Genomic DNA, 25,639 nt, shown 5'->3' with positions numbered 1-25,639 from the left:
AGTGAGAGGAGTGCCCTGCAGAAAAGATGGTCATGAGAAGGTACAGGCATTTCTGGGGTAGACAGATGGAGATGTGGAGATAGGCATGATGGTGAGCAAGGGGTCCTGTGTGCTGAGAAAGTGGATGGCCCACACACCGGAGAGGCATTCAAGGTCCTGAAGAATTCAGCACCCACTACCATGTGGGAGCCCAAGAGACTAGCAGCAGAGCTGTGGGGAAAAAGCCCTTAAGAGCAGAGAAGAGGGCAGAGGACTAGACACACTCCACAGAGACATGGAGCAGCCCAGAAGGCTTCAATGCAAGCAGAAGGGCAGAAGAGGGAGCGGATGGTAGGACAGCCAGCACAGGGTACAGAGACGCACCAGGAGGTGTGCCTGTGCATTGGCTCAGCCACCTGGGGACATTTCAGAAGACATTTAGTATCTGAATCAAGGAGAGGGGGAGGCCATCATAAGAAAATTCTTGCCAATCAGCCTGAAAGGGCCTTGAAACATCAGGATTTGGGAATTCACAAGCTCCCCCAAGACAAAGGCCTTGACCACCTTGCATACTGCTGTATTCTCTGTGCCTGAGGTGCTTGGCACCTGCAGCAATCAGCATTTACTATCTGTCTGGTGGGGAGATAGATGGATATGTGTCTACCCGTGGGACTGTCTGTGCTCATCAGCTGACAAGGCCCACAACATTCGGGTCACTTACCTGGTAGTATTTCAATGTTCAGGTCTCATACCCAGATACTGGTAATAGTCACATTTTATAAGTGTTGAAAACTCAGAAGTTAACATTTTAGAAAGTTTGAATTTTAAAAGAAACTAAATCCTGAGTATATTTTAAGTGTAAACTGTATATACGAATAAAAGCATCAAGTAAAAATAAAACATGGGCAAAATATACATTAAACATACATAAGCATTATAATATAAATTCATAAAAGATGAAGTCAACTTTAAAGTGTGATTTTAAAATAATTACATTAAGCGGGTCACCTGGGTGGCTCAGTCAGTTAAACTTTCAACTCTTGATTTCAGCTCAAGTCATGATTTCAGCTCAAGTCGTGATCTCAGGGTCGTGAGGTTGAGCCCCACATTGGGCTCCACACTGGGTGTTAAGCCTGCTTAAGAGTCTGTCTCCCTCTGTACCCCACCCAACTCTAATGCAAGCATGCGCCCTCTCTCTCAAAAAACAAAAATATATAATAATAATTCCATAAAGATAAAATGTGAAGTATGATTTTAAAAAGGAAAGCATCACCAGAAAGCATATCTATACATCATTGCTGAATTATATGCATCCACACTTCTCTGAAACTCAAACTTGAAAGATTTGGTATCGTCAAGTCATAAGTCAACTCCAGATAACTCCCTCTGATTCATTCATCTGCAACTGGCTTAATATTTTAGTAGATAATTTGATAAAAAGCATTTTGAAAAATGTATGACCACCAGACTCTACCACCTACCTCTAGTTCCATCAACCTAGGACTAGAATTTTTGCTTTGGTTAAAAGCTGTGTTTTCTTTTTTTTTTAAGGTTTTATTTATTTATTTGACAGAGAGAGAAAGAGATCACAAGTAAGCAGAGAGGCAGGCAGAGAGTGAAAGGGAAGCAGGCTCCCTGCTGAGCAGAGAGCACGCAGAGCTTGATCCCAGGACCCTGAGATCATGACCTGAGCTGAAGGCAGAGGCTTAATCCACTGCCCCACCCAGGCAACCCTAAAAGCTGTGTTTTCTATTTCAACAAAGAATGTCTAGTCTTTGTCTTCCTTTATTTAATTAAATATAGACGCAAATTTCCTGTATCAGTATCAGTACCTTTAAATATATGTTCTCCTTGTTGATAAAGTCTTTGAACTAGAGTATGAATCATTTTTGCAAAAAAAAAAAAAGTTAAATCAAATTTCTTCCTCTTACCATGAAATCTGTAGATGAATATTCTGTAAGTGAGCATAACTTTAACTCATTAAAAAAATCAATGCTTGATAAAACTCTTTGGACAGGATTTAACATAGAGATAGTTTATATTTCTGACTTTTATTACAGAAGTAAAATATTACACCAGTAAAAAAACAAAAAAACAAACAAACAAAAAACAGTAATTCTGGCACTTAAAAATTGAACTGTATTTCCTGAACCTTGAAAATTCCTTTGAGTTATATATGATTATGGTCATTTTATAGATGGAGAAACTGAGAACTGAGAAGGTGAGCCTCTCTGTCCCTCACTCGTCAGTGGTAGAGCAAAGACTGGCATCAGATGGGCTGACCCAAAACCTGTGCACGTTCCATGACCCCCTGAATCTCTGTACCCAAGGGACAGCAAAGGCCCCAGGAAAGGTCTGCAGAGTTAGGGATTCAACTTGGGAACACTATTCAGTCAGAACTCGGGCTCAGAAAATTATCTGAAACTACAGCTCTTCTAATAAGATGTCAGTGACAGGTGGGACTTGGCAAGAGACCCAAGATACTAATGAGGTCCTCTGCAAAGTGGTTTTTCGACTGGAGTCTGTACTTTTCAAGGGTGTAAATCTGGATTTAGGTATCCTTCACATTAACCTAGTTCTTGGCCAACTGGTGACCAGGCAGGGAGACACTGCTGAATCAGCCGCTGCTCCTGTGTGTAGGCAAGAGAGAGCACCCAGGATTTTATCTTCTGTGTGATGACTTACTCCTTTTAGGAAGATAAAGTTGTCGAGGAAACTGGCTTCGAGCCTTTCCCTTGTGTATTCTGGATTTTTATCTCCACTGGGAGTTGGCTGGCCCACTGACACCAGCAGAGAAAGATGAGAGCTCTAACAGCATCTTAAATCACAAGGCCCCTGGGGCCTCTGTGGGCTTGGAAAAATCACCATGCTCCCTCACGCTTTGGCACGCCTGCCTCATCAAAAATCTACCTTGTGGAAAGATAGGAGAACAGTACAAAACACCGTCTTTGGAGTCAGACTGGCCTGGCTTCAAGTCAAGATCATGTCACAGTCACCGTTGTTGCTACGGCCAAGTTACTGAATTTCTGTGTCTCATGCTTCCGTACTTAAAATAAGAATGTAACAGTAGGCATCTATCTCAAGGAAGTGAAGGGAGGGTTAAATAATATGGTGACTGTTAAGGACAAAGCCTGAAACAGAACAGATGCTCAGTAGACATCAACTGTTCTTTATTAAAATAATTATTATTATTTTGTGACTATTTCTTAGTTGGTGCCAGCTTACAGCGGTAATAGCATACCCAGAAATTAAACAATCCTCATCTGATCCAGAAGATAAGCCTCAAACCCTGCTTTAGTCTCATGTTTCAATCCTCTCCTGTGCAAGAAAACAGAAGCCTGGTTTAGTCCGCATCATCTCTCCCTGTTTGCCTTCTAGCAAAGATGTGAAGACAGTTAAATGTTCATCAGACCCTGAGTGATACAGAATTTGTTATATTTAGAAATTATGCTGAAATGATGAGTCACAGAGAAAATCATGGAGCAAACCTCACAGGCTCCAGAAGAGCATGCAATTTATCATTCAACAGATGTTACTATTATGAGCACCTATTGTGTGTAAAACTTAAGGTTGCACATCCTTGGGGATCCTTGGGGGTCCATATCTGGGCTCTCTACTCTGTTCCACTGGTCTATGTGTCTGTTTTTATGCCAGTACCATGCCATCTTGGTGATCACAGCTTTGTAGTAAAGCTTGAAATCAGGTAACGTGATGCCCCCAGTTTTAAGCTCCTTCAAAGAGCTTAAAAACAGCAGGAGAGAGAACATGTTAACACAATACAATAGCTCTTCACAACTTGACCCTTCAGCCATCACTGCCAAGTGAATGGGCCACAGAACAAGACCCAGGGGAGTCCAAAACCCCCTCAGGGGGCTGAGGGACTTGATAGGACACGGAAGTGGAAATCTGGATCCCAAAGGCTGATTAGGAAGTGAATCACATCTTCCTTATCTTTGGGGTAAATACCCAGAAGTGCAATTGCAGGGTCATAGGGAAGTTCTATTTTTAATTTCTTGAGGAATCTCCACATTGTTCTCCAAAGAGGCTGTACCAACTTGCATTCCCACCAACAGTGGAAGAGGGTTCCCCTTTCTCCACATCCTCTCCAACACATGTTGTTTCCTGTTTTGTTAATTTTGGCCATTCTAACTAGTATAAGGTGATATCTCAATGTGGTTTTAATTTGAATCTCCCTGAGGGCTAGTGATGATGAACATTTTTTCATGTGTCTGATAGCCATTTGTATGTCTTCATTGGAGAAGTGTCTGTTCATATCTTCTGCCCATTTTTTGGTATGTTTGCCTGTTTCGTGTGTGTTGAGTTTGAGGGGTTCATTATAGACCCTGGATATCAACCTTTTGTCTGTACTGTCATTTGCAAATATCTTCTCCCATTCCGTGGGTTGCCTCTTTGTTTTCTTGAGTGTTCCCTTTGCTGTACAGAAGCTTTTGATTTTCATGAAGTCCCAAAAGTTTATTTTAGCTTTTGTTTCCTTTGCCTTTGGAGTCATATTTTGAAAGAAGTTGCTGTGGCTGGTATCGAAGAGATTACTGCCTATGTTCTCCTCTAGGATTCTGATGGATTCCTGTCTCACGTTGAGGTCTTTTATCCATTTTGAGTTTATCTTTGTGTATGGTGTAAGAGAATGGCCGAGTTTCATTCTTCTACATATAGCTTTCCAGTTTTCCCAGCACCATTTATTGAGAGACTGTCTTTTTTTCCATTGTATATTTTTTCCTGTTTTGTCGAAGATTATTTGCCCATAGAGTTGAGGGTCCATATCTGGGCTCTCTACTCTGTTCCACTGGTCTATGTGTCTGTTTTTATGCCAGTACCATGCCATCTTGGTGATCACAGCTTTGTAGTAAAGCTTGAAATCAGGTAACGTGATGCCCCCAGTTTTATTTTTGTTTTTCAACATTTCCTTAGCGATTCAAGGTCTCTTCTGATTCCATACAAATTTTTGGATTATTTGCTCCAGCTCTTTGAAGAAAACCAGTGGAATTTTGATCGGAATGGCATTGAAAGTATAGCTTGCTCTAGACAGTATAGACATTTTAACAATGTTTATTCTTCTGATCCAAGAGCATGGAATGGTCTTCCATCTTTTTGTGACTTCTTCAATTTCTTTCATGAGTGTTCTGTAGTTCCTCGAGTACAGATCCTTTACCTTTTTGGTTAGGTTTATTCCCAGGTATCTTATGGTTCTTGGTGCTATAGTAAATGGAATCAATTCTCTAATTTCTCTTTCTGTGTTTTCATTGTTAGTGTATAAGAAAGCCACTGATTTCTGTACATTGACTTTGTATCCTGCCATGTTACTGAATTGCTGTATGAGTTCTAGTAGTTTGGGGGTGGAGTCTTTTGGGTTTTCCATATAAAGAATCATGTCATCTGTGAATAGAGAGTTTGACTTCTTCATTGCCAATTTGGATACCTTTTATTTCTCTTTGTTGTCTGATTGTGTTGCTAGGACTTCTAATACTATGTTGAACAAGAGTGGTGAGAGTGGACATCCTTGTCATGTTCTTGATCTCAACAGGAAGGCTGTCAGCTTTTTCCCATTGAAGATGATATTTGCTGTGGGTCTTTCAGAGATAGATTTTATGAAGTTCAGGAATGTTCCCTCTATCCCTATATTTTGAAGTGTTTTAATCAGGAACGGATGCTGGGTTTTGTCAAATGCTTTTTCTGCATCAATTGAGAGGACCATGTGGTTCTTCTCTCTTCTCATATTAATTTATTGTATCACATTGATTGATTTGCAAATGTTGAACCATCCTTGTAGCCCAGGGATGAATCCCACCTGATCATGGTGGATAATCTTTTTAATGTGCTGGAATCACAGAGGAGCAGGATGAACACAGGTGGGTAGGCTACACAGGCCATGTTTGGGAACAGTGTGTAGAGCAGCTTGGCTGGAGAGGGAGGCTCAAGAAGACAATCCAAGAAGGTCTGCTAGGCACTGCTTCCATTTCTCCTGGGGTTTCAGGCTAGGGCATAACCCTAATTAGGGAGGCCAGAGTCCCCACCCAGGTTTGGAGTGCGGCGTCTGGCACGGTGAGAGCAGAGGCAGTCATCTGGAGCCCACAGTGGGACTCTGACCGTGAGTGTGAAGTCAGATTGGAAACCCAGTGACTTTTAGTCACCACCTGCGGGCTCGGTGCTGTGGGAGGACTCCTGGTGGGCACCGGCAAATCATGCACTTAGCACTGGCCTCCAGAAGGGCGGCCAAGGCCCTTGGCCTTGTACCTGCACTCGGGAAAAAGCTCACGCACAGCTCTGGGAAAGTCCAGCACCATTTGCTCAGGTTTCTGCCCCTACAGACTAAAGCACAGGCTGTTCCTGAACAGAAGTCTCCATGAGAAAACTATTCTGCCCCTAGTAAGAGATAGGCTGCTAAGTCTCAGGCACAGTGCTCAGAGTGCTCAGAGTTCAGAGTATTCACCATTTATGTCATTCTAGTTGGTCTATAAAATTGGAGGACTGCTTATTTTGAGGCAGGGGAGAGTTTTTTACGTCCTGCTACCCCTAGAAAACTGGACCAGAGAACAATGAAGCAAGCTATTCAACTGAACAGATGATAACATATCTTCATGGGAGGGAAGAACCTTCAGAAGTAGCCATCTCCTTTTGCAGCACGGTGGACTTGCAGGATGGCTTGGGGAGGAGCTGGCTGCCTGGCGGGACACCTGGCTGTAGGAATAAGGAAGAAGCATGCCAGGGCTGGTTGAGCTTGTGGGAGTACAGTGGAGGAGGAGGAAGGGGGCCCAGAATCGAGTGCGAGACATCTGTACAGGCATCCAAATGGATTTTCCCAGATGTGAGGGGGAGGACTGAAAGACACTCGAGTAGCCAGAAAAAGGAGCATTTTTCCAAGTGGTACTGCAAAAAGGTAAGGACAGGGAGGCAGCGTGGTGAAGCGATGCATATGAAACAAAGAAGCATAAATCCCCTTTACCTGAACTCCCATACCAATCTCCCTCATTGGCTTATTTCCCAGGTAGCTCCCCTCCAGATGATGGTATGAATTTTTCCCTGATAAGGTCTTAAAACGCCCAGCTTGACTGCCTTTGGTAATGAAGCAAGTTGTTATTGTCATTGTTTTCCTGTCTCCTGGCACTTGTACAGTGAAAACAAATTCACTCAAGACATGAATTCGGTCATTTAACTGCCTTGAAGAACAAGGAAACTTTCAGCCTTTTGTACCTATGTGCGCCTTCCAGATGTGGTGACATAGCTAGATGTGCTGAGAATCTGCCAAATGACAAGGACAATGAGTAAGGAAGGCCACTCTGGTCCTGTAGATGGTTCCCGATTTGCAGTCTGAACCCAACTTCTAGCTGTGCCATTTACTCATGCTAATGGCACCGCCTCTGTACCCATTAACTGACTACCACGCTAAAGGTCCATGGGAGGCATCCAGGAGGAGTTTTCTCTCTGGTAGAGGATCATCCAGGCATATCACTATGACAAAAGGGAGAGACCGAGAATTGGAGGAGAGGAGAGGAAGAGAGATTCTCACTAGGTGGGCTTTCAGGGAAGAGAGAGTGAGCTGAACAAAACCTGGACAATGGTGATGAGAGGGAAAGCACACCAGGGAGCAGAGACACCTTGAGCAAAGGCTCAATGAGGGTCAAGCTTGGGGCAGGCTCTGGAATAATGCTGCCAGAGTCAGGCCAGAGCCTAGGAATGCAAAGGAAAAGAGCTGGAGTCAAGTTGGAACAGCAGCTAGAAGTCAGGCTTGAAACTCACCCCCGACTCTCCTTTCCATTGCTCTCCTCTTCTCTGCTTCTCTTTTCTTCCTTTCATTCTCTTTTACTTGCTTCCTTTCTCCCCAATTAAAATCCCCCCCATCTATGCCTCCTCCATGGCTCCATCCATCCCAAACAGTGAGAATGGAGCAGACGGGGGACTAGCATAGAACTTCTACTGCTCTGAAGAAGTCAGTCAGAGATCAACTGGCTGAAAAACTATACGCACATCTCTGGGGCACATATGCAATCTGGAGGCTCACAGAGATGCCCTTCCACTCAGCAGATAGAATGAGACAGTGACCTGACCTAGAATAGATGCAGGAGATGTCCCCCAGCAGAGGCAATACAAGGAAATGGTTAAGAATGTTGACTCTGGAGTCAGACGTGAACAGTGATAGTACCATCAGCTTTATAATGAGCATAACAATTTCTACCTCACTGTGTTAAAAGGATTCAAGGAGAAAATGTTTGTAATGTGCTTACCACAAAGCCCAATCCCTATGAGTGCTCAATAAATGTTAGCTTTTTATTGTTTTATTTATGACAGAGAACTAAGACCAGAAAGAACTAAAGTTCAAGCTGACCAGATCCAGAGCATTCCAGAAGGAGCTTAGTGCACTACATAGACCTCAGGCTTTGGAGTCAGAAAGACCCAAGTTGGAACCAGTTTCTAGCAGTGGTACTGTGGGCAACTTGAGGTGACTCAGCCTCTGCTCCCTTACCTGCAAGATGGGGAGGAAAGCACATCTTTATTGGTATACAAGGATGTGTAAACATCCATTCTTTGGAGGGTTACTGTGAAGATTATAGCTAACAAAACTAAAATTCCTTCATATAGTAGGTCCTTGATAATTAATAGCAAGAAACACTCAAGCCATGACTTCCAAATTTTTTACTTTGGTGCCGCTGCTGACAGGCTCCTTGAAATAGGTATAATTTTTTGGATCCCCCATCCAGAGTTCCAAGCCCCACATCTTTCTTTTCTCACTCCTACCACCATCCACAGAACTATCTTGGATTACCCTCTTATGGTGGCCACGAGGGAGCACCAAGGCTAAATAAACAGGTCCCATGAGCATGGTGACAATGTTGGTTCCATACCAGAACGCTCCACTGATTTAAAACTTAATACAACAATGGCAATTTCTGCTTTTTTCCATTACAGTCGAGCATACTAAATTCTTCAGGAATTTTTGAATCTAAAAACACCATGGCTACTCAGTCCTCTGCTGATGGCATAAACTCAGCAAGGAAAAGAGCCAAGAGAACTACTCAGACATCCCTGGGGTAGGGGGGTGGGGAGTAGAAGTAGTAATAAAAACATCACCAGCAGTAATACCTTTTATTTTTTTAAAGATTTTATTTATTTATTTGACAGAGAGAGAGAGGGAGATCACAAGTAGGCAGAGTCAGGCAGAGAGAGTGGGAAGCAGGCTCCCTGCTGAGCAGAGAGCCCGATGCAGGGCTCAATCCCAGGACCCTGAGATCATGACCTGAGCCCAAAGGCAAAGGCTTATTAACTGACTGAGCCACCCAAGTGCCCCTAGTAATACCTTTAATACTGAGTGCCAGGCCATGTTTGGGGCACTCAACACCTCTCTTGGACTACGAAACTAGGAGCCAAGAAGTGGCTTGCCCAAAGTCACACAGCTAGGAAATGGCAGATCTGGGATTTGAACCTGCCTGGGCCAGCCTCAGAGCCTGTGAATGCAACCGATCTGCTAACTGCTGGCACAGAGAAAAGCAAGCTGAAAGTCATCAGTGGAGACAAAGCCAACTAGCTGTGCCAGAGCTGTGGGGCTCTCACTATTGGGTCTCACAGAGAAAGGCCACCAAGCACACCCACTTGTGGGATGATCGTTCAGTGTTATCCACTCACCCGTCAGGGAAGGCCTACTCCAGACCCAGCTGGGTATGTTACTCCATGTTCTGGAAGTGGAACAGGGCCACAGGTTTTTCAGAACCACAGGGCCGAGAGCTCTAGGTGGACAAGGAGTGCAAGCTCTCTCTGTACTTCCAGTGCTAGCCACAGTTCCCAGTGAGAGAGAGCACCAAGGACAAATTTGCAAAGTGAATGAACAAACAAATGACCCACCAGTCAATGACTGACACTTCAATTTCTCTTCTTCCCTCCTCAACTTCCCAGACTTGAGAGCTTTCCCTAGACAGAATGGGAAAGAAAAACATTAGCACCACTGAACCCAATCCCACGAGATGCTCCAAACAAGAAATGGCACCACAGAATTATTCTAATTTCCATGGATGGTCCACACTAAGAAAAGCCACTTGGTGACTATAGCTTGAGACAGTGTCTTTCTCCCTTTGTGTACATAGACAGTTTCCAGGGAAAACAGGTTTCTATAAGCAAATGCCAGTGTTGAGCTAAGTGGAAAATCTTGAACACAGTCATATCGGCCATCCCTGGGCCCTCTGATGGTTTATCTGTATAAAAGAAAGTCCTTTTATCTATAGGCACTGGATTTTATAAATTTTGTTCTAGCTAAGTTACTCTTCAGCTTATCAAACTATGCATTCCCACATCTCATCACTCTATAAATGAGACTTGGTGTCCGAGGGAAAAACCTGTGCTTAAAGGATATGGAAATCACACAGTCTCAAAGCCTCTGAGCTCAAATGTAGTCCCCTGTTCCTCCCTGTGAAAAGTGCAAAATGCAGGAAAAGCTTTTAAGGCAGTAGAGAGAAGGGGCACTAAGGCAGTAGAGAGGAGGGAGTGAGTGCCTTAGAGATGGAGAGCTCTACAACTGGTAGATGGGTATCAGGGTGCAGAATACACTTGATAGTGACCCTATCTACCCAGCAGAGACCAGCCCATTTGGAGCTAATTGCATGGACAAATCAAGCTGCGCTTTCAGTGGAGGGTGGGACAGGAGGGACTGGCTAGAGAGGGAGTGGCCTCACCCATGTGAGAGGACATGGCTCTTTGCAGAGATACCAACACTTCAAGAATCTGTCTGCTCACACCAGGTGCAGACAAGAATAAAGAGGAGAGTGAGGGAGAGCTGTAGAGAGTAGGAGAAAGGAAGAGAGAAACAGAGGAAGAGGGACAGAGAAAATGGGCAAGGAAAGCAGAGTCATGGGCTTACTTTTATTTATTGCATACTAATACAGCGCTTACTATTTACCAGGTACTATTCTAAGCACTTTACATATACTAACTTACTTAACCCTAATGATTATCTTCATTTCCAGAAGAGGGACGCTAAGGCAATGACTTGAGAGCATAGGGCCAGCAAGTGGAAAGACCGGGACTTGAACCCAGGAAGCCAGGTACCAGTCCATGCCCTTACCCAACCTACATGAGGAAAGTCTTCGACCCTCTTGTAATGGGCCTCTTGGTCCAAGGGCGCAAGCATGCCATGAGACAGCCCTAAAAATAGTTAGTTTAGTTAGTTAGTTAAGGAATGTTTGGATCTCTTAAACAACTATGTACTCTTACAACATGAGCTATTTCCTTGTGAGTGAATATAAAGCAGGGAGACAGTAAAGGGAATGGTTCTCCTTTGGGCTACAAAAGGAAAAGTACAGCCCATAGATCAAATAAAAGCAGAATAACAGCCAAGACTAAGCCAATATGCCAGCACTGTAGTCTCACTATGTCACCAGGGCTAGAAGGAACAAGACGCTTAAGAGATCTTAACAGAAAATTAGCTTTGGGTATAATTTGTTATATGAACCATGAATGCTGGTCAAATGAGCCACTAGGATAACTGGCATGAGATGGACTCAAAAACCGGCAGCCACATGATTGCTAGTCCCTCCTAACTCTAGGTTCCTGTTTTCCAGCCATCTCCTTGTCCATGGTAGGGATACTGGCTCAGAGCTGCAGCTTTACTTGCCTCACCTTCCCTCTCCTGCCCCAGTTCTCTGCCCAGTCCACCAGGTGGCTGGATTTATTTTTTTCTACACATGTCTGATCGTGGACGTGGCTAAAATGATTTTCTCTGAAGAGGCCACTCAGCTTCACATAAACCCAACATAACAGATTCTCAGGCCCAGGCCATCAGCAACTCCCTGCTATGAAGAGTGGGAATCACACTGCTGAGAAAACTGAGGTGTTCTCATCAGTTCTTCCTGTGAAGAACCTCCATAAAAAGTGTACCACACTCAGACCATGATGGTTTGGGGTGAGAGTGGCCTGGGCAAAGCCCCTGGTGTCATCCGTCCTCTTGTGAGCCAGATGCCACAGAAAGCAAACTCAGGACAACACTGATTTACTGTGTTCCCATTCTAGTCTAGCTGTGGGCTTTTCTTTCGCTCATTCCTTTCTGACTCTACTTCTGAAAATCCTTCCCCTGTTCACCTCCTCATCCCCCTCCTCACCCTGTAGGAATTGTTCCTGTCTTTGTTCCCTAGCTGCGTGTCCTTTTGGTTAGACTGTTGTGTCCTGATGGCATCCTCGTGGTGCTCTCGTCTTCCTGCGATCACAGATGATATCTCTGTGCTTCAAAAGCACAGTGGAAAAACTCCTTTGCTACACACTGAATTTCCAAAGCCTACCATGAGGATAGAAAAGTGCCCATATAAAGATAAATAATCTGAGTTTCAGCTGTTAGTTGCTGCCAGCTTTCTGGGATCCATACACTATAAAGTCTGTCTGTAAATTAATATCGTGTTTGAAGCTGGGTTGTTTTATTATGGGGGAAGAACTACAGCTATAAAAATTAACACATGTCTAATCAGAAGACTCAAGAGAGCCCCCTTGTTTTAGTTGTGACCACTGCCTTCCTCTGAGGTAGAGAAGAGAGAGAGGAAATGGCCCCCATTGTGTTCTGCCTCAGCATTTCTTCCCTTCCAGCCCCACTGCTGAATCTATTGTGCCGACTTATCTGTAGGAGACAGGAGTAAAAGCTTAGGCGGACTCTCTCCCAGGATACAGAGAGACCAATGGAGGGGCTCAGCCCTGGAGTCCTTCCAGAGCAGCTACAGCATAAGGAGCCACAGTGTGAGCCAAATGGTCTTGTGCTAGTTCAGGAGCAGACGTCCCCCCTTCTAATCAGACTGTGAGTTTCTCCAAAGCAGATCCCTTCAGCACCCAGAGAAGGCTGGCTGTCAAAAACCAAAACTGACTGTCTCCCTTTCCCACACCCCATCCCTCTGATGGGCCTCGGCTCCCAGAAAGCTGGCCATTACTAAAATACCCACATGGGTTTCTGTAGCTTGCTCTACTCTGCTGTGAGTCAAAAAGGGCACAGCAAATCCTGTCACCTGCTGGCCTGGCGAGTCTCACCCTAGGCTGAGGAGGATCCACAGCACTCATCTTAGAAGGAAAGACCACAGTGCTTGCTATGGGTCCAATAATGCTACCAAAAAGGCTTCATTGTCACAAATGTCTGAGGACTGGTATCATCAGGGGTTGCCGCGTGGCCACATAAAACTTTGATAGTGTCTTCACACATGACCTGGCTGCTGCCTTGAGTTCCCAGAAACTGGAAATAAGAACATGCTACAGTTTGCACTGAGAATGTTTTAAAACGTATTTTAAAAATATTGTTTTACACTATTCTTATAATGAAAAGGAAATGGTTTTACATTTCCTCATAATCATTGCTCATGTCCCCTTAATGCCACTGCACATGTCCCCACAATACCAATGAGGCAAATGGGATGACAACTGGCATATTATGCTCCAGGGTAATCAGAGGAAAAGTCAGACCCTTTGAAGAATGCCCAGCGTGTCTGCCCAGGGCCATCTTGAGCAGGGCCAAAGAGCAGGGCTACCAAAAACATTCAATGGCTTCCTCCCCTTTCTCAGGGGGAAAATAGAGTTTGAGTAAAAATGTCAACTTCATTCTCATAAATTTTACTTAAATATTGCCTAATACCCGTTTCCACTAACCAAGACTCAAAATCAACTAAACACGTGGCCAAATGGCAGCAAATATCTGCAGGGAAAGGCTGTTCGGCTGCAGCAGCCCAAGCCAACTTGCCGGACAGAGCAGAACAAGGAAGACTCCCTGCATGAAGAGAAGTGTGTCTCATGTACCACGTACCACATACCACGTCTGCGGAGTGGAGCCAGGTCCCAGGGAGGGCACATGCTATCTGAGACTCTTTCCTGCCCAATATCATTCTTCTTTCTTTTTACCTGGCTCGTTTTGCCACTTAGTCCACAGAGGAACATGGCCGCCCACCTCTCCCAAGATCACTTGTTAACTCCTGGCAAATAAAGAAACTGCCTCCGTCCATCAGTCTCAAAGGCCCAGGTGAGGGGACTGATAGGCCAGTTTAAGTCAGGGTTCTCTGCCCAGCCCCATAAAGGATATCCAGAAGGGGTGAGGTCACGCAATACCAAACGGCCAGCCGAGGTCTGTCTTATAACCGAGACATCAGGACAGCGCAGTCTGAAGGGAGGAAGGCAGCAGGGAGAAGCTGCCGCACGAGGGACACGGCATGTCAGTGCTCTAGCAGGCCACAGGAGGTTCTATGCACCCAAGCCGACCCCACAGAAGCCCAGTGGGGAAATACTCAGTTTTAACGTGCCCTCTAGAAACACTGCAAGCCCTTTCCTTAGCCAGTACAGGAAAAGAGAGAGAAACACTTCTACAAACTCACTTAATCCTAAAGACAACAGGCTGTTTCATGAACGAGACCGAAGCTCACAGTAGTTGCGTATGTGGCCCAAGGTCACATGGCTAGGAAACAGAGGAGCAAATTTCAAACCCAAGTGGGACTCCAGAACCCCATTCCTGCTCCACTCATGACTCATGCTGCCTCGAAACTGAACTCTGCCCAAGATAAGTGCCAAGCACTGATGCAGCCAGTCCTGGGAGGCCTCTGAGCACAGTGCCACCACACCCAGCGTCCTCAGGCCAGAAGGGTCCCCTCCCACCCCCCCAGGGACCTAAGCGCTGCTCTGCCCTAGCATCAGGCTATGCCCCAGGTAAAACAGCGTGGCCCCTAGCTACTTAGAGGTCCTCTACTGTTCAAGTGCTACCAATGCCATTTTCCTGTTTGCGTTTTGTTTTTGTTTTTGTTTTGTTTTTACAGTTCGTTGCTCATCCTAACTGTCAGCAGCAATTGCTTACCATGTGGTATGAAAATCTCTCAGGCTTACGTCAACAGTCTATCGCTGTGAAATTCCTGGCTGTCTTTGGAGTCTCCCTAGGCCTCCCTTTTCTCGCCATAGCCTATTGGATTGCTCCGTGCAGCAAGGTACAGACTGCTTAAGGTGCATGTCGTCTGCGGTGACTGCTTCTCTCTCCTTAGCATGACCTGGAGACCACTGGCTCAGAGCAATGGCTGAGCGTTTCCCGTGTCCAGAGAAAAGAGTTTTGAGATACTTAGCAAAAGTAGGAAACCACACAGACCTGCTTTTTTCCATTATTTCTCTAAGGCAGAGAGAAGTGATAATCTGGGACATTTAAGATACATGAGGCATAATCTGATCAGTAAAGGAAGAGAGAGGAAATACGGGCACTTTTGCTCCTCTAATTATGCCATATCCTAGACATGCCCTCTACACTCACAGTAATCACCACAATAATGATCACAGGAATAGGCGACATTATTGAGCACTTTCTTTTGGCTAACCCCTTTTCATGGAAGATCTGATTTCACTCCCCCAATTACATTAGGACACATATACTTTATGAAGTAGGTTCAGAAAAGAGAAATAGCTAATAGACTGAGAGTCAAATGCAGCTCACGCTGGGCTCTGCAGCCCCATCTCCACATCGTCCCAGTTTCCCTGGCTTCTTTGATTAGGCTCTGGCCCACATGGGCAGCTAATTGGGTCGCAAGAAGGAAAAGACAAAGGAAAGAGAGGGAGAGCTGGAAAGGCGCAGAGCTGGGCTCTTTTCTCACAGGGAAGGGGAGTGTCTGTTGCCTGCTGGTAACAGAGGGAACGGAACTTTCCCCACTTCCCACTCCACCATCCCTACAGCCCAGCCCACAATTCTGTGGCCACAGAAAGCCACAGCACTCTCTCCAGCTTCAGGCAAGAGTTAGCAACTACAGGACAAAATTGTGGAGAAATGATTCCACAGGGAATCTGATCAGCTAATGTGGTTAACAAAAAAAGAACCTCTTGCCAACTCCACTAAGAGGGAACTCATGCCAGGATGATGGGCCCAAGACCTGAGGGCTGCTGACGAGGCCACCTTACCAGATACACAGTGAATTCACTGCCTTCAAGTAAGATGTGTACCATAGAGACAGATTAGGACTCAGACTCCTTCTGTAAAATGGGTCTTAAAAAGTCCTCAAACTGAGTATTTGTGGTGTTCAACTTTACATCTACTGAAGATTTTGTTTCTTTGACAGTCTGCCATGCCATGGATTTCTAAATCAGAATTCCCCAAATGATACACATGTAAATGATGGCAATTTTTTCTATCTTTCATTATGAGCTGAAGAAAGTACAGTGAGTAAAACAAGCCTAACCAGATTTAAAGCTGGGTTAGAGCAGGTCATTGGTTCTAGGCACAGGTTTTCACACTGGAAATACATCCTTGACTTCATCCAAAGTCTCAATGGATAGGGACACTCACCTCCATACTCTAGGAGCCCCAAACTACTTTTAGGACAGTCACTCATTAAAATAATAGCCACTTGGTAGAGAAAACAATGACAATCCTCACTTTTGTTTTTAAAAACCAAATGTGACAGCTACCAGAAAAGTGAGACTAGCCAATACCAGCAAATTGGTTTACCTCCACCTGCCTGGTCGCCTAGGGAAATATTCAGGAAGAAATGTTATTCCAGTTGTTGACTAAATTTTTTCATATTTTCAGTAGGTCTAAGAAGAATCATCTTGGCCACTATCATGCAGATGTGATGGCACCCCCCCCAAAAATTGCATGGGAGGGGGAGGGAGGACTTTCTTGGGGTCCAGTAAATTCAAGAGACTGATGCCACCATGAAACATAGGGGTTACACTGACAGTTGTCTTTTAGAACATTCTGGAAGAAATGTTTCAAGAAAATTTAGCCCAATGGCTGAGACTTCCTCTCCTCTGTTCAGACAGATGTCTTCTGACATTTGGTGCTCACGGAGCTCCCAGTAAGACTAAAAAAAGAGCACTACAGATAAATATGGGCTGGCCATTAAGCCACTTGTGCCTTCTGGGTACTTTCTAGGCTGCAAGTCTGAGTTCAACACATTGGAGGGTGTGTCCACATTGGAATGACAAGTCTTAGTCTATGGCATGAGATCATTCTTGGTGGCACTGCTTATTCTGAGGGAAGATTCCCTCATTAAGGAGGGAAACTTTAGTTGTCAAAGTTGCTCTGAAGCAGTCACAGGACAGATAAAACAGCCAAGATATTTTTAGTCTTTCCTTTCACCACCACAAAAGAAATCTTTTCAAATTTGGCAAAGATATTATATACTGGGGATTATAAAGGGTCATATCTTCCATGTGAAGAAACTAGCCCTCTCCAAAGGCTCCTGAGGTCCAGAATACAAGGTCCTCCCAAGGAAAGGGGCACAGTGGAGAAATTTGTTAATGTGCTAGCCTCCCTTCTCCCAAGGGATCACTTTATACTTGTGTAATACATCTATGAAAAAGCCAGTGTCATCCCAGGAACTTCATATTCTAACCCCCTTATGACACCTGCCTCAAAGAAAGTAGAACTTTATATTCTTTTCTTAATGTTTTCATAAAAACATCATCAACCAGCTAACATCCAACAATGTCTAACAAATGTTGAAGTTTCTGTTTCAACTTAATGGTCCACTTATTGAATAGTTGTTCTCCTGATTTAGGGACCCCTAGAAACACCAAAATTACTTGATTGGCCTGACAAAATGATGTCATTTATTTCCATTGAATCCCCATAGCTGCCAATTCTATTTTTATTTAAATTTCTGAGGGTCCCTGAGAAAGACAGCTAAATAAGGAGAGGATAAGGTCAAGGATGTCAACAGAAGTTGACAGATTACTAATACAGTGGCTGAAGAGGGTAACCAAGTCATAGATGTGTACATAAGATAACAAAGGCTGGTCTGGCTCTTGGAACAGGCCTGTCAAGGTCAATAAAGTGAACAGTGATATTTTTCTATTATTTCTCAACATGGCTGAGGTCATGCAGCCCACTGGGAAGCTGGTGAGTTCTCTCCTCATGGCTGCTATCAGGTAGATCTTTACCCATGGAGCTCCTTATCCTCTCAAGGAGAGCTCTGATGTCAAAGGACCTTTATGGCTCAATGCCCTTTTGCACCCTTTGTTATTCCATTCTGATTCATACTTTAGGTAGTTTGCCTATTAAAATCTGAGACCTGAAAGAGTTAACAGCAATCCTTATGGGCTCAAATGGGGTCTCTACAGTGGGTTGGATCAAGGAGGAAGTCAGCATGGTAAACGTATTGAGCAACAACACAAACTCTAATTGTAAAGGTGTGAGAGGTGAAACTGATTTCCTCCATGATGTTAACCCTGATGGCTCAATTATCCTTATAACTCAGTCCCAGGACTCAGGCAGGGAGAGCTCTAAATAGCTTCAGCCTACTACCTGGTATCTTTGCAGGGTACAAGCCCTCAGTCCATATACTGCCACATAACTCTCAGATGAAGAATGCCAAAGTGTCAGTTACCACACCCCAGCCCCTAAGCCCTGTGCCAAACAAAACACCTCATGAGGAGGTAGAGGAGCTCTGCAGCTTTGGAAGATCTCTGCTTTGCCTTGTCAGAGTTGAAATGGTTTGAAACAAGGGTCTTCATGCCATGCGATCCAAGGCCGACCAGGAGAAGACAATGCCTCCAAAGGCCTGTGTGTCCCCCTCATCTGCTTCTACCAGAGAGCACAAGATTAAATACAATCATGCTATAATTTTTGAAGCATGGTCATGGAGGGGAAATTCATGCCAGGAAATCGAGCATATTTTGCTCTTATGTTAACAAAAGTATCTGCCCTCAAATCCAAAAGGAAAGTCCATCACCTGCCACCCTGCTGGGACAGCAGTTAAGGTACTAGAAGAGAGATTGCTTCTATCCGAGCCCAGTCTAAGCCCTGTGACATTCTCTCCCCAACTCTCCATCGATTTCCTAGCACAGGCGATGGCCGGCATCTCTCTCCACCAGAAAATCAGCAACTTTGAAAGGAAGGACCAACTCTGCTGGCTTATTTATTCTACCCCCTCCAGGGCCCAGGATCATGGTGCATACAGACAGCACCCCAAAGGCTCACAGCAGAAGTGCATTAGGACTCTGTGAAGCTCCAACTTTCCAGAGTCTTGCCTATTAGCTTTAAAAGAGCCAGGTGGGTTTCTTTTATGTTCCCCCTTAGGAGTATTTCCTGAGGCTCTCTGGTGCCACATAGTAAGTGCTTCTTGTGTGCCAGGAGCTGCTCTGTTTTGTGCATATTATTCATTTCTTTCATCAACCCTACATGAAAAGTTATATTTTATCCCCATTTTACAGATGAAGAAACTAAGACATAAAGGGATTAAATGCCACAAACTATGGAGCTGTGATTTAAACCTAAGATCTCTAGCTCAAGAGACTGGACCTTAACCATTGTACAAGCATGTGTGCATGTGCACATGCATACATACACATGCATGCATGCACACCTGCTCTTCTACCCTTTCTAATCCATCAGCAGCATTATAACCTTCAATGCTGAATCTAAGCATCTTAACTGCTGACTACTTCACTTTGCAAAGGACTTGGTTCAGAAATTTAGAGGTGGCAGGACTTTTCCAGAAAGGAGGAGTTGAAAACAAGACTGACAAACTGTATTCTTTCTGAGAAACCCTACCTTCAAGTGTTCACTATCACTTAGCACCTCTTCAGCCCATGGGACAAAGGATGGATTCCCATGGCAATGTGAGGACGCCCAGATTAGACACCCAAGGAACATCCTCCTGCCTTACCCAAAGAAAGGAATATCGCTGAGCCCTGCATTAGACATTTTGAGTAAGAATTTTATAGGAAGCATACAGTGAAACCTACCCCTAATTTAACTAGGATCTCTAACATTTAAGAATCACTCTGGCCTTGATGATGTGCATGTTTTTTTCTTGGAGCACCTGATCCAAAGTTTGCCTCCGTTCCACTTTCCAACTTCTACACTGAGCCCTTCCTCGAGGCCACTGGCACCTGGTGGCAAGTGAGGGTGGCATCTAGGGATAAGAGACCGTGGAGACAGGGTGGAAACACTCTCTGGGTGCTCTCCTGCAGATAACAACCTACCTCGCAGGCATGCGGCCACCAGGTCCCCATTTAGAAGCTTACACTTGTGGTAAGGGCTAAGAGCCCAGCAGCAGGGAACACAGAGGTGTGCTAACCAGTGTAAGGTCACCTCTGATCTATTTGTTTGCAGCTAATTCAAGAGAACTACTTAGTTGCTCTCATATTCACATATTTCCCAGGAGGTTTGGGGTGAGCTAGACACTGAGGTACTATAAGCCTGCCTTTCTAGATAACCAGTTCTCTGCTCATATGGTCCAAGGAATGATGGAAGTGCTTTAGTCCATTGTCCAGACTCATCAGTTTTGCACTGGTGAGCAAAGAGCAGAGCAGGCCAAGGTCTACATCTCCCTAAGCTCTACTGTCTTTTTTTATACTGAACGTTATTCCTTGACCCAGCTTTAATGATTCCCCAGCTAAGAGCTGCTGGCATATATTGGCTGACTTTTCTCCTTTCTTTTAGCTTACCTGGTAGCCTTGTAAAAGAAGGAAGTTTTCCCCAGGTGTAATTTGTTTCAAAAATTATTTTTGTGAGACAAAAAGGAAATATCAACCCCCCCCCCAAAAAAAAGGAAAATAAAAGAAAGAAATCCATTGAAATGATTTGATCTCAAATGAACTTTGTCCAAGTTTGACCAGTTAAAAAGAAGTCTTGGAACACTACATCAAAAACTAATGACATACTGCATGGTGACTAACCTAACATAATAAAAAATAATGATTAAAAAAAAAAAAAAAAAAGGAGTCTTCAAGCCCAGAAGAAGAGGAAGAAAGGTGCACTACTACCTAACCTCGCTTTCCTCCCTATGGCCCAGATCAAGTGGGAACTCAACCCAGGGTCACTTTCCACAGGACCATAGGGTCTTATCAGGGTTTTGTGGTACATTTGCAGTAGCTACAGTAATTTTTACAGACTCTACTTCTGCCAGACAATAACAACTTGAAGGAAGTAACAAAGAGAACAGTAAATGCCTCAAACACATCTTCTGGGGAATCCCAAGGCCAGCTCAGGTTCAACTGCGTGCAGCATCCTGCATCAGGAGCCTCCTGTGTGTGAGGAGGAGGAGCAGTGTCCCCGTATCCTCACCCAGGTTGTCATCAGAAGATACCACGTAGAGCCCACTGATAAAGGACAGGAAACCTGGCCACTAGTCCCTTAAGATTTGGGTCCATCTCCATGGTCCCCAGCTTTTTCTGACAATTGTGGGACTCTGCTGGGATACATGAGATCTGACATCCCTTTCCTTCTGCTCAGCCTTCCCCACTCCCCAACCCATGGTCAGTTCTACCTTCCCTCGCCTCTCACCACTACCCCAACTAGGACACGGTGACAAGACAGGAAGCAGGGACTATTTCAGGATGTCTCCTGGGTACACCAGCAACCTGGCTGGGAAATGGGGCTTCTAGATTCAAACGCAGTCATCTAAAATGTTGAAAAATTCAAACTAACAGTTTGACATATAAATCAAAATGAAACATGGTTGAATTCAGTTTTCTTACTTAATTTATGTGAGATGTTTTATTTGCCCTTACATTTGACCTGTGCATTCTGAATTTAATGTATCTACCTATGGCCAGAATTAATCTATGATCCAATTTTGTAGATAATGAAGTCAAACATCACAAAGAAGGGCCATTTGTAAAATGTCTGTAGGCTCCATGGTTTTAGGTAACTAGAATTTCAGCTTTTTGGGCACTAGCTTTAGTGTCATATGGCATCTAACAATGCAAATGAACTGAAACAAGTCTTTTCCAGCATAGTAGGGATTCCTAATGTCTAGACCTGAGATATTGGGTTTTTGGGGAAAAAAAAAAAAAAATATATATATATATATATAAATTATCACTTTTTTAATTTCAATAGGTTCTACGGTATTAGAATCATAATAAACCATGTTACACTAACAATCAGTATAATTAAAGTGGATGATTACCATGCCGAAGCATATTGAAAGAACATTATCAAGCCATTGGACTTATAAATATTACATTGAATATAGTCATAATTAGGAACTTTTACCTGCAAAAAATCCCTGTAAATTGATCACCTACTGAACCAATACTCTATCTCCCAGATGACATTTCACTCTAGGACTCCTGAATGAGGCCGAATGTGAACATCAATTAACCAGACAGTAGCTACAGGTGAACATCTGCTCTAGAGAAGGAAATTTTCTGGGCTTCAAAAAAGATTTCCCTCTTTGCTCTCTTCTGATTAGTGTACCAGGGTGAGGGGTAGGATTTGGTGCCTAGGTGCAAGTGATAGCTGTGTCCTAGAAGGGACTCATATGAGCTCATTAACAGGGGTCAAAAGACTCACTGGATGGCCCACAGTTTAGTCCTCAAAGACCAAGGTAGCCTTGGGATGGCACACCAGGGCCAAAGAAGATATGGCCAATACTTGCTCCCTAATGGGGTATCTTCTGGATCATTTCAGGCTCACATGGAACAACCACACAACTCAATTATGCACCAGAGCCGCAAGGGAAACCTCAGTAAGTTTTAGAGTAGTATCAAAGAGGCTATGATCTATACACATGCAGCAATGAAAAAGGAATTTTTCAAAGTATGAGGAAAAAGTCCTCTACATCTGGACATTAACCTGTGATTTAAAAATGAAATCCAAAGGGAAGCTGTAAAATATTGATAACTGAATATCAATGAACATACCACCTGTCAAAATTTCTTGGAATATGGCTAAAGCAGAGGGAACTGTAAAGCTTTAATTTACCAACATATAAGAAATAGTGAAAACAAATCATAGAAAAAACAAAACTCAGAAAAATGGACCAAAGAGCAATAGAACATAGTCAACATATGTTTTTTTTTTTTTAATTCTGAACTCTACTGAGACTATTCTTTTTCCAGATGTGAATGGCCTAAGACACCTATCACATGGCTGGGAAAAGTCATGCAGGTCAAAGCATGGTAATACATCAGTGTATTCTACTCTTGTTTATACCACTCCCACGAAATTCCTAAATGGGAATAACTTAATTCAACAGGAGATATATCTGGTTAAGGAGCCACTCAAATGAAAGGGCAAGAGAACAGGTTGTCTGAGTTCAGTTAGCAGCTTCTGTCCATGATGGAGGATTCTCTCGTTAAACTTTAGCAAAGCATTTTAAAGAGAGACCTGTCCCCACCTACAGATGCCAGTTTAATATGTCTTCTAAATATTTTGTTTCCAGCTAGGAAGAACCCTGAGGAGCCCCTTCATGAAATTTGTTGCCCATGCAGTTTCTTTTACAATCTTTTTGGGATTGCTAGTTGTGAATGCATCAGACCGCTTTGAAGGCGTTAAAAACCTGCCCAACGAAACCTTCACAGACCACCCGAAACAGATCTTCAGAGTGAAAACCACACAATTCTCCTGGACAGAAATGCTCATCATGAAGTGGGTCTTAGGTAAGCACTCTGTCCTTTATTCTCTCCTCCCCTACTAATAATAGGACATAATTAAACTCTGACTTCTGAACCTCTCCATCTCCTTTTGAGCGCACTCTGGCAGTCAAAACGGTGAGCAGATGACCAACAGAGAAGGCAGAGTCAGCTTCTATATATGCTGGTGTATCAGATGCACGAGCCTTTAACAGGAATCCCAATATTGGAAGGAGATGTTTGGAGGAAATTTGCTACGTGCTTTTCATTATACATGTACTGAAAAATGTTTGTAAGGCAGCCTTGCATGGGAAAACATATTTTGATCATTTAACTACAGTCTACTAGAGGCCTTAGGAAATCAAGGTCTACTTCCAGAAAAGAGCATAAAATTGCATAGCTTAAATGATATTTTTTATCACTGAATACTAATGTACAGTAGAATGTAGATGAAAAACAGAAATCTAAGAAGCTAGGGGAGCTACACTTTCTCATTATTTGTGTTAATGAACACCATGAAGCTGTGACATTCCTTTTTGTGGTAATGCTCTGTGCTGCGAAGGTCTGCCACTAAAAGTGCCAAGGAAATTTTCCCAATTTCCCCACTGTCCAGCTAAGAAAGAACATCTCTCTTTTATCCACTTTATAAGAACTATTATGAAGAGGAACAAACAAGACAAACTAAAATGGTAAAAGCTAAAACTGTACAGGCAAAATGGGATACAGGCTTTTCTAAAACTAAAACCTGCAAAACTATTTGGTAGGGAAAAAATCAGACTTGGTGGGAAAAAAAATGAAAAACTGTGTAAGTTAACATTGGTGACACTGCACATAACTAAAACCTGATCAATAGATTATAACATGTACACCAAAAAGATATGAATGTGATGAGAATGTTTTAAACAAAGCAAAACTGAAAAGAGAACTGAAAAATGTTATCTCTGGAGTATCAAGATGTACGCTACTAATTAAACTGCCCTAATGGTACGTACCCCAGATTTTGCTTTCTTCACAAAAATTCAATAATGGTATAATTTTCACTAGGTTTATGTTAATAAACACTGAGCACTGAGTCAAAATGTACACAGGGTCACAGTGTCTGTGCCTTCAAGCAACAAATCACAAAAGAACAAGTACTTGAAAATGGCCCAACCCATGGCCCACTGCAGTTAAATGAGAGAGCCTAAGAGAGCCACAATGGTTGAACCATGTGAGAACATCCTAGATGCCCAAGCTGAGAACAAGGGGGCCTATGGTTTCTGAGGTGGGTCTCTAAATAGGAAGAGGGAGATGAGAAGAATGGTTTGATCCAAAGGAAAGAAGCAGGAGAGCATGCTTCCCAAAGGCTTTTCATCAACCAGCCAGTCTCTGACCAGAGGCTCACTTAGGAGAGTCACTGGCACTAAAGTTGTAAGGAGACATTAAAGCCTGTGGCGGAGTGACTTCTGGTGGCCTGACTTTCACAGTTCAGAATCTATCCTAATCCTAACACTGCAGGGGATGGAAAGTTTGTACAGCCCCAAATCCATATGTGAAAACGCTAACCCCAATGTGAGGGTATTAGGAGGTAGGTCCTATGGGGTCATGAGGACAGAATGCTGATGAATGGGATACGTGCCCTTATAGAAGAGCCTTGGGGAGAACTCATGCACACGCGCGTGCGCGCTCTCTCTCTCTCTCTCTCTCTCTCTTTCTCTTGGCCATGTGAGGGTACAACAAGCAGTCTGTAACCCACAAGAGGGCTCTCACCAGAACCCAAATACGCTGGCATCCTGATGTCAGACCTCCAACCTCCAAAACTGTGAGAAATAAATTTCTCTTGTCTACATGCCACTCAGCCTGTGGTATTTTATTAGAGCAGCCCAAACTAACTACGACACAGATTAAAACAAAACAGAACACCCATAACTCACACGTTAGGCTTATTGGATAAAAACATAAGAATATTTATGGCCCCATCACTCACCCACTGCATTTCCCCACCCAGCCCCCAGGGAGGAGACTGTGGTGAGTGCAACCACACTTGCCCTGAGTGAGAGAGCTATGCCATGTCCATGGCTCTTACTGAAGCAGACTTCCTCTTGACCCCTATTTCTCTTCCTGGATGTCAGGGCACTGTTCTAGGAGGAAACATTTCTCTCCAGCTGCAGAGGACCCAATGTCTATAGCCTAGTCCCAGTTCCCACCCATCAAAACACAGCTGAGTTTTTAAGACCCTTACATGAAAAGTAGGGAGGAGGGAAGGGTTTCTCATTGACCTATTTCCTGGTATATTTCGGATGGAAGAAAGATTCTAATTAATTTTTCTTATTTAGGTAAATTTTCAAGCGTTTTATTATGAATCATTTCAAGAAATGTGAAAAAATCAAGA

The 25,639-nt window shown here is 43.7% G+C and overlaps 1 protein-coding gene across 1 annotated transcript in view; it reads left to right on the top strand.

Annotated features, from left to right (window-relative positions):
• The window catches only part of TRPC7 (transient receptor potential cation channel subfamily C member 7), a 146,504-nt gene that overhangs the window by 75,635 nt on the left and 45,230 nt on the right, over positions 1-25,639 (top strand). The window contains exons 4-5 of the mRNA XM_059174643.1: positions 14,745-14,909; positions 23,079-23,295. Of these exons, the coding sequence (XP_059030626.1) occupies positions 14,745-14,909; positions 23,079-23,295 (382 nt within the window). The remainder of the gene's footprint in view (positions 1-14,744; positions 14,910-23,078; positions 23,296-25,639) is intronic.

Source organism: Mustela lutreola, chromosome 5, assembly GCF_030435805.1.
Source record: "Mustela lutreola isolate mMusLut2 chromosome 5, mMusLut2.pri, whole genome shotgun sequence".
Taxonomy (NCBI): Eukaryota; Metazoa; Chordata; class Mammalia; order Carnivora; family Mustelidae; genus Mustela; species Mustela lutreola.
This window is presented reverse-complemented; position numbering and strand designations above follow the sequence as displayed.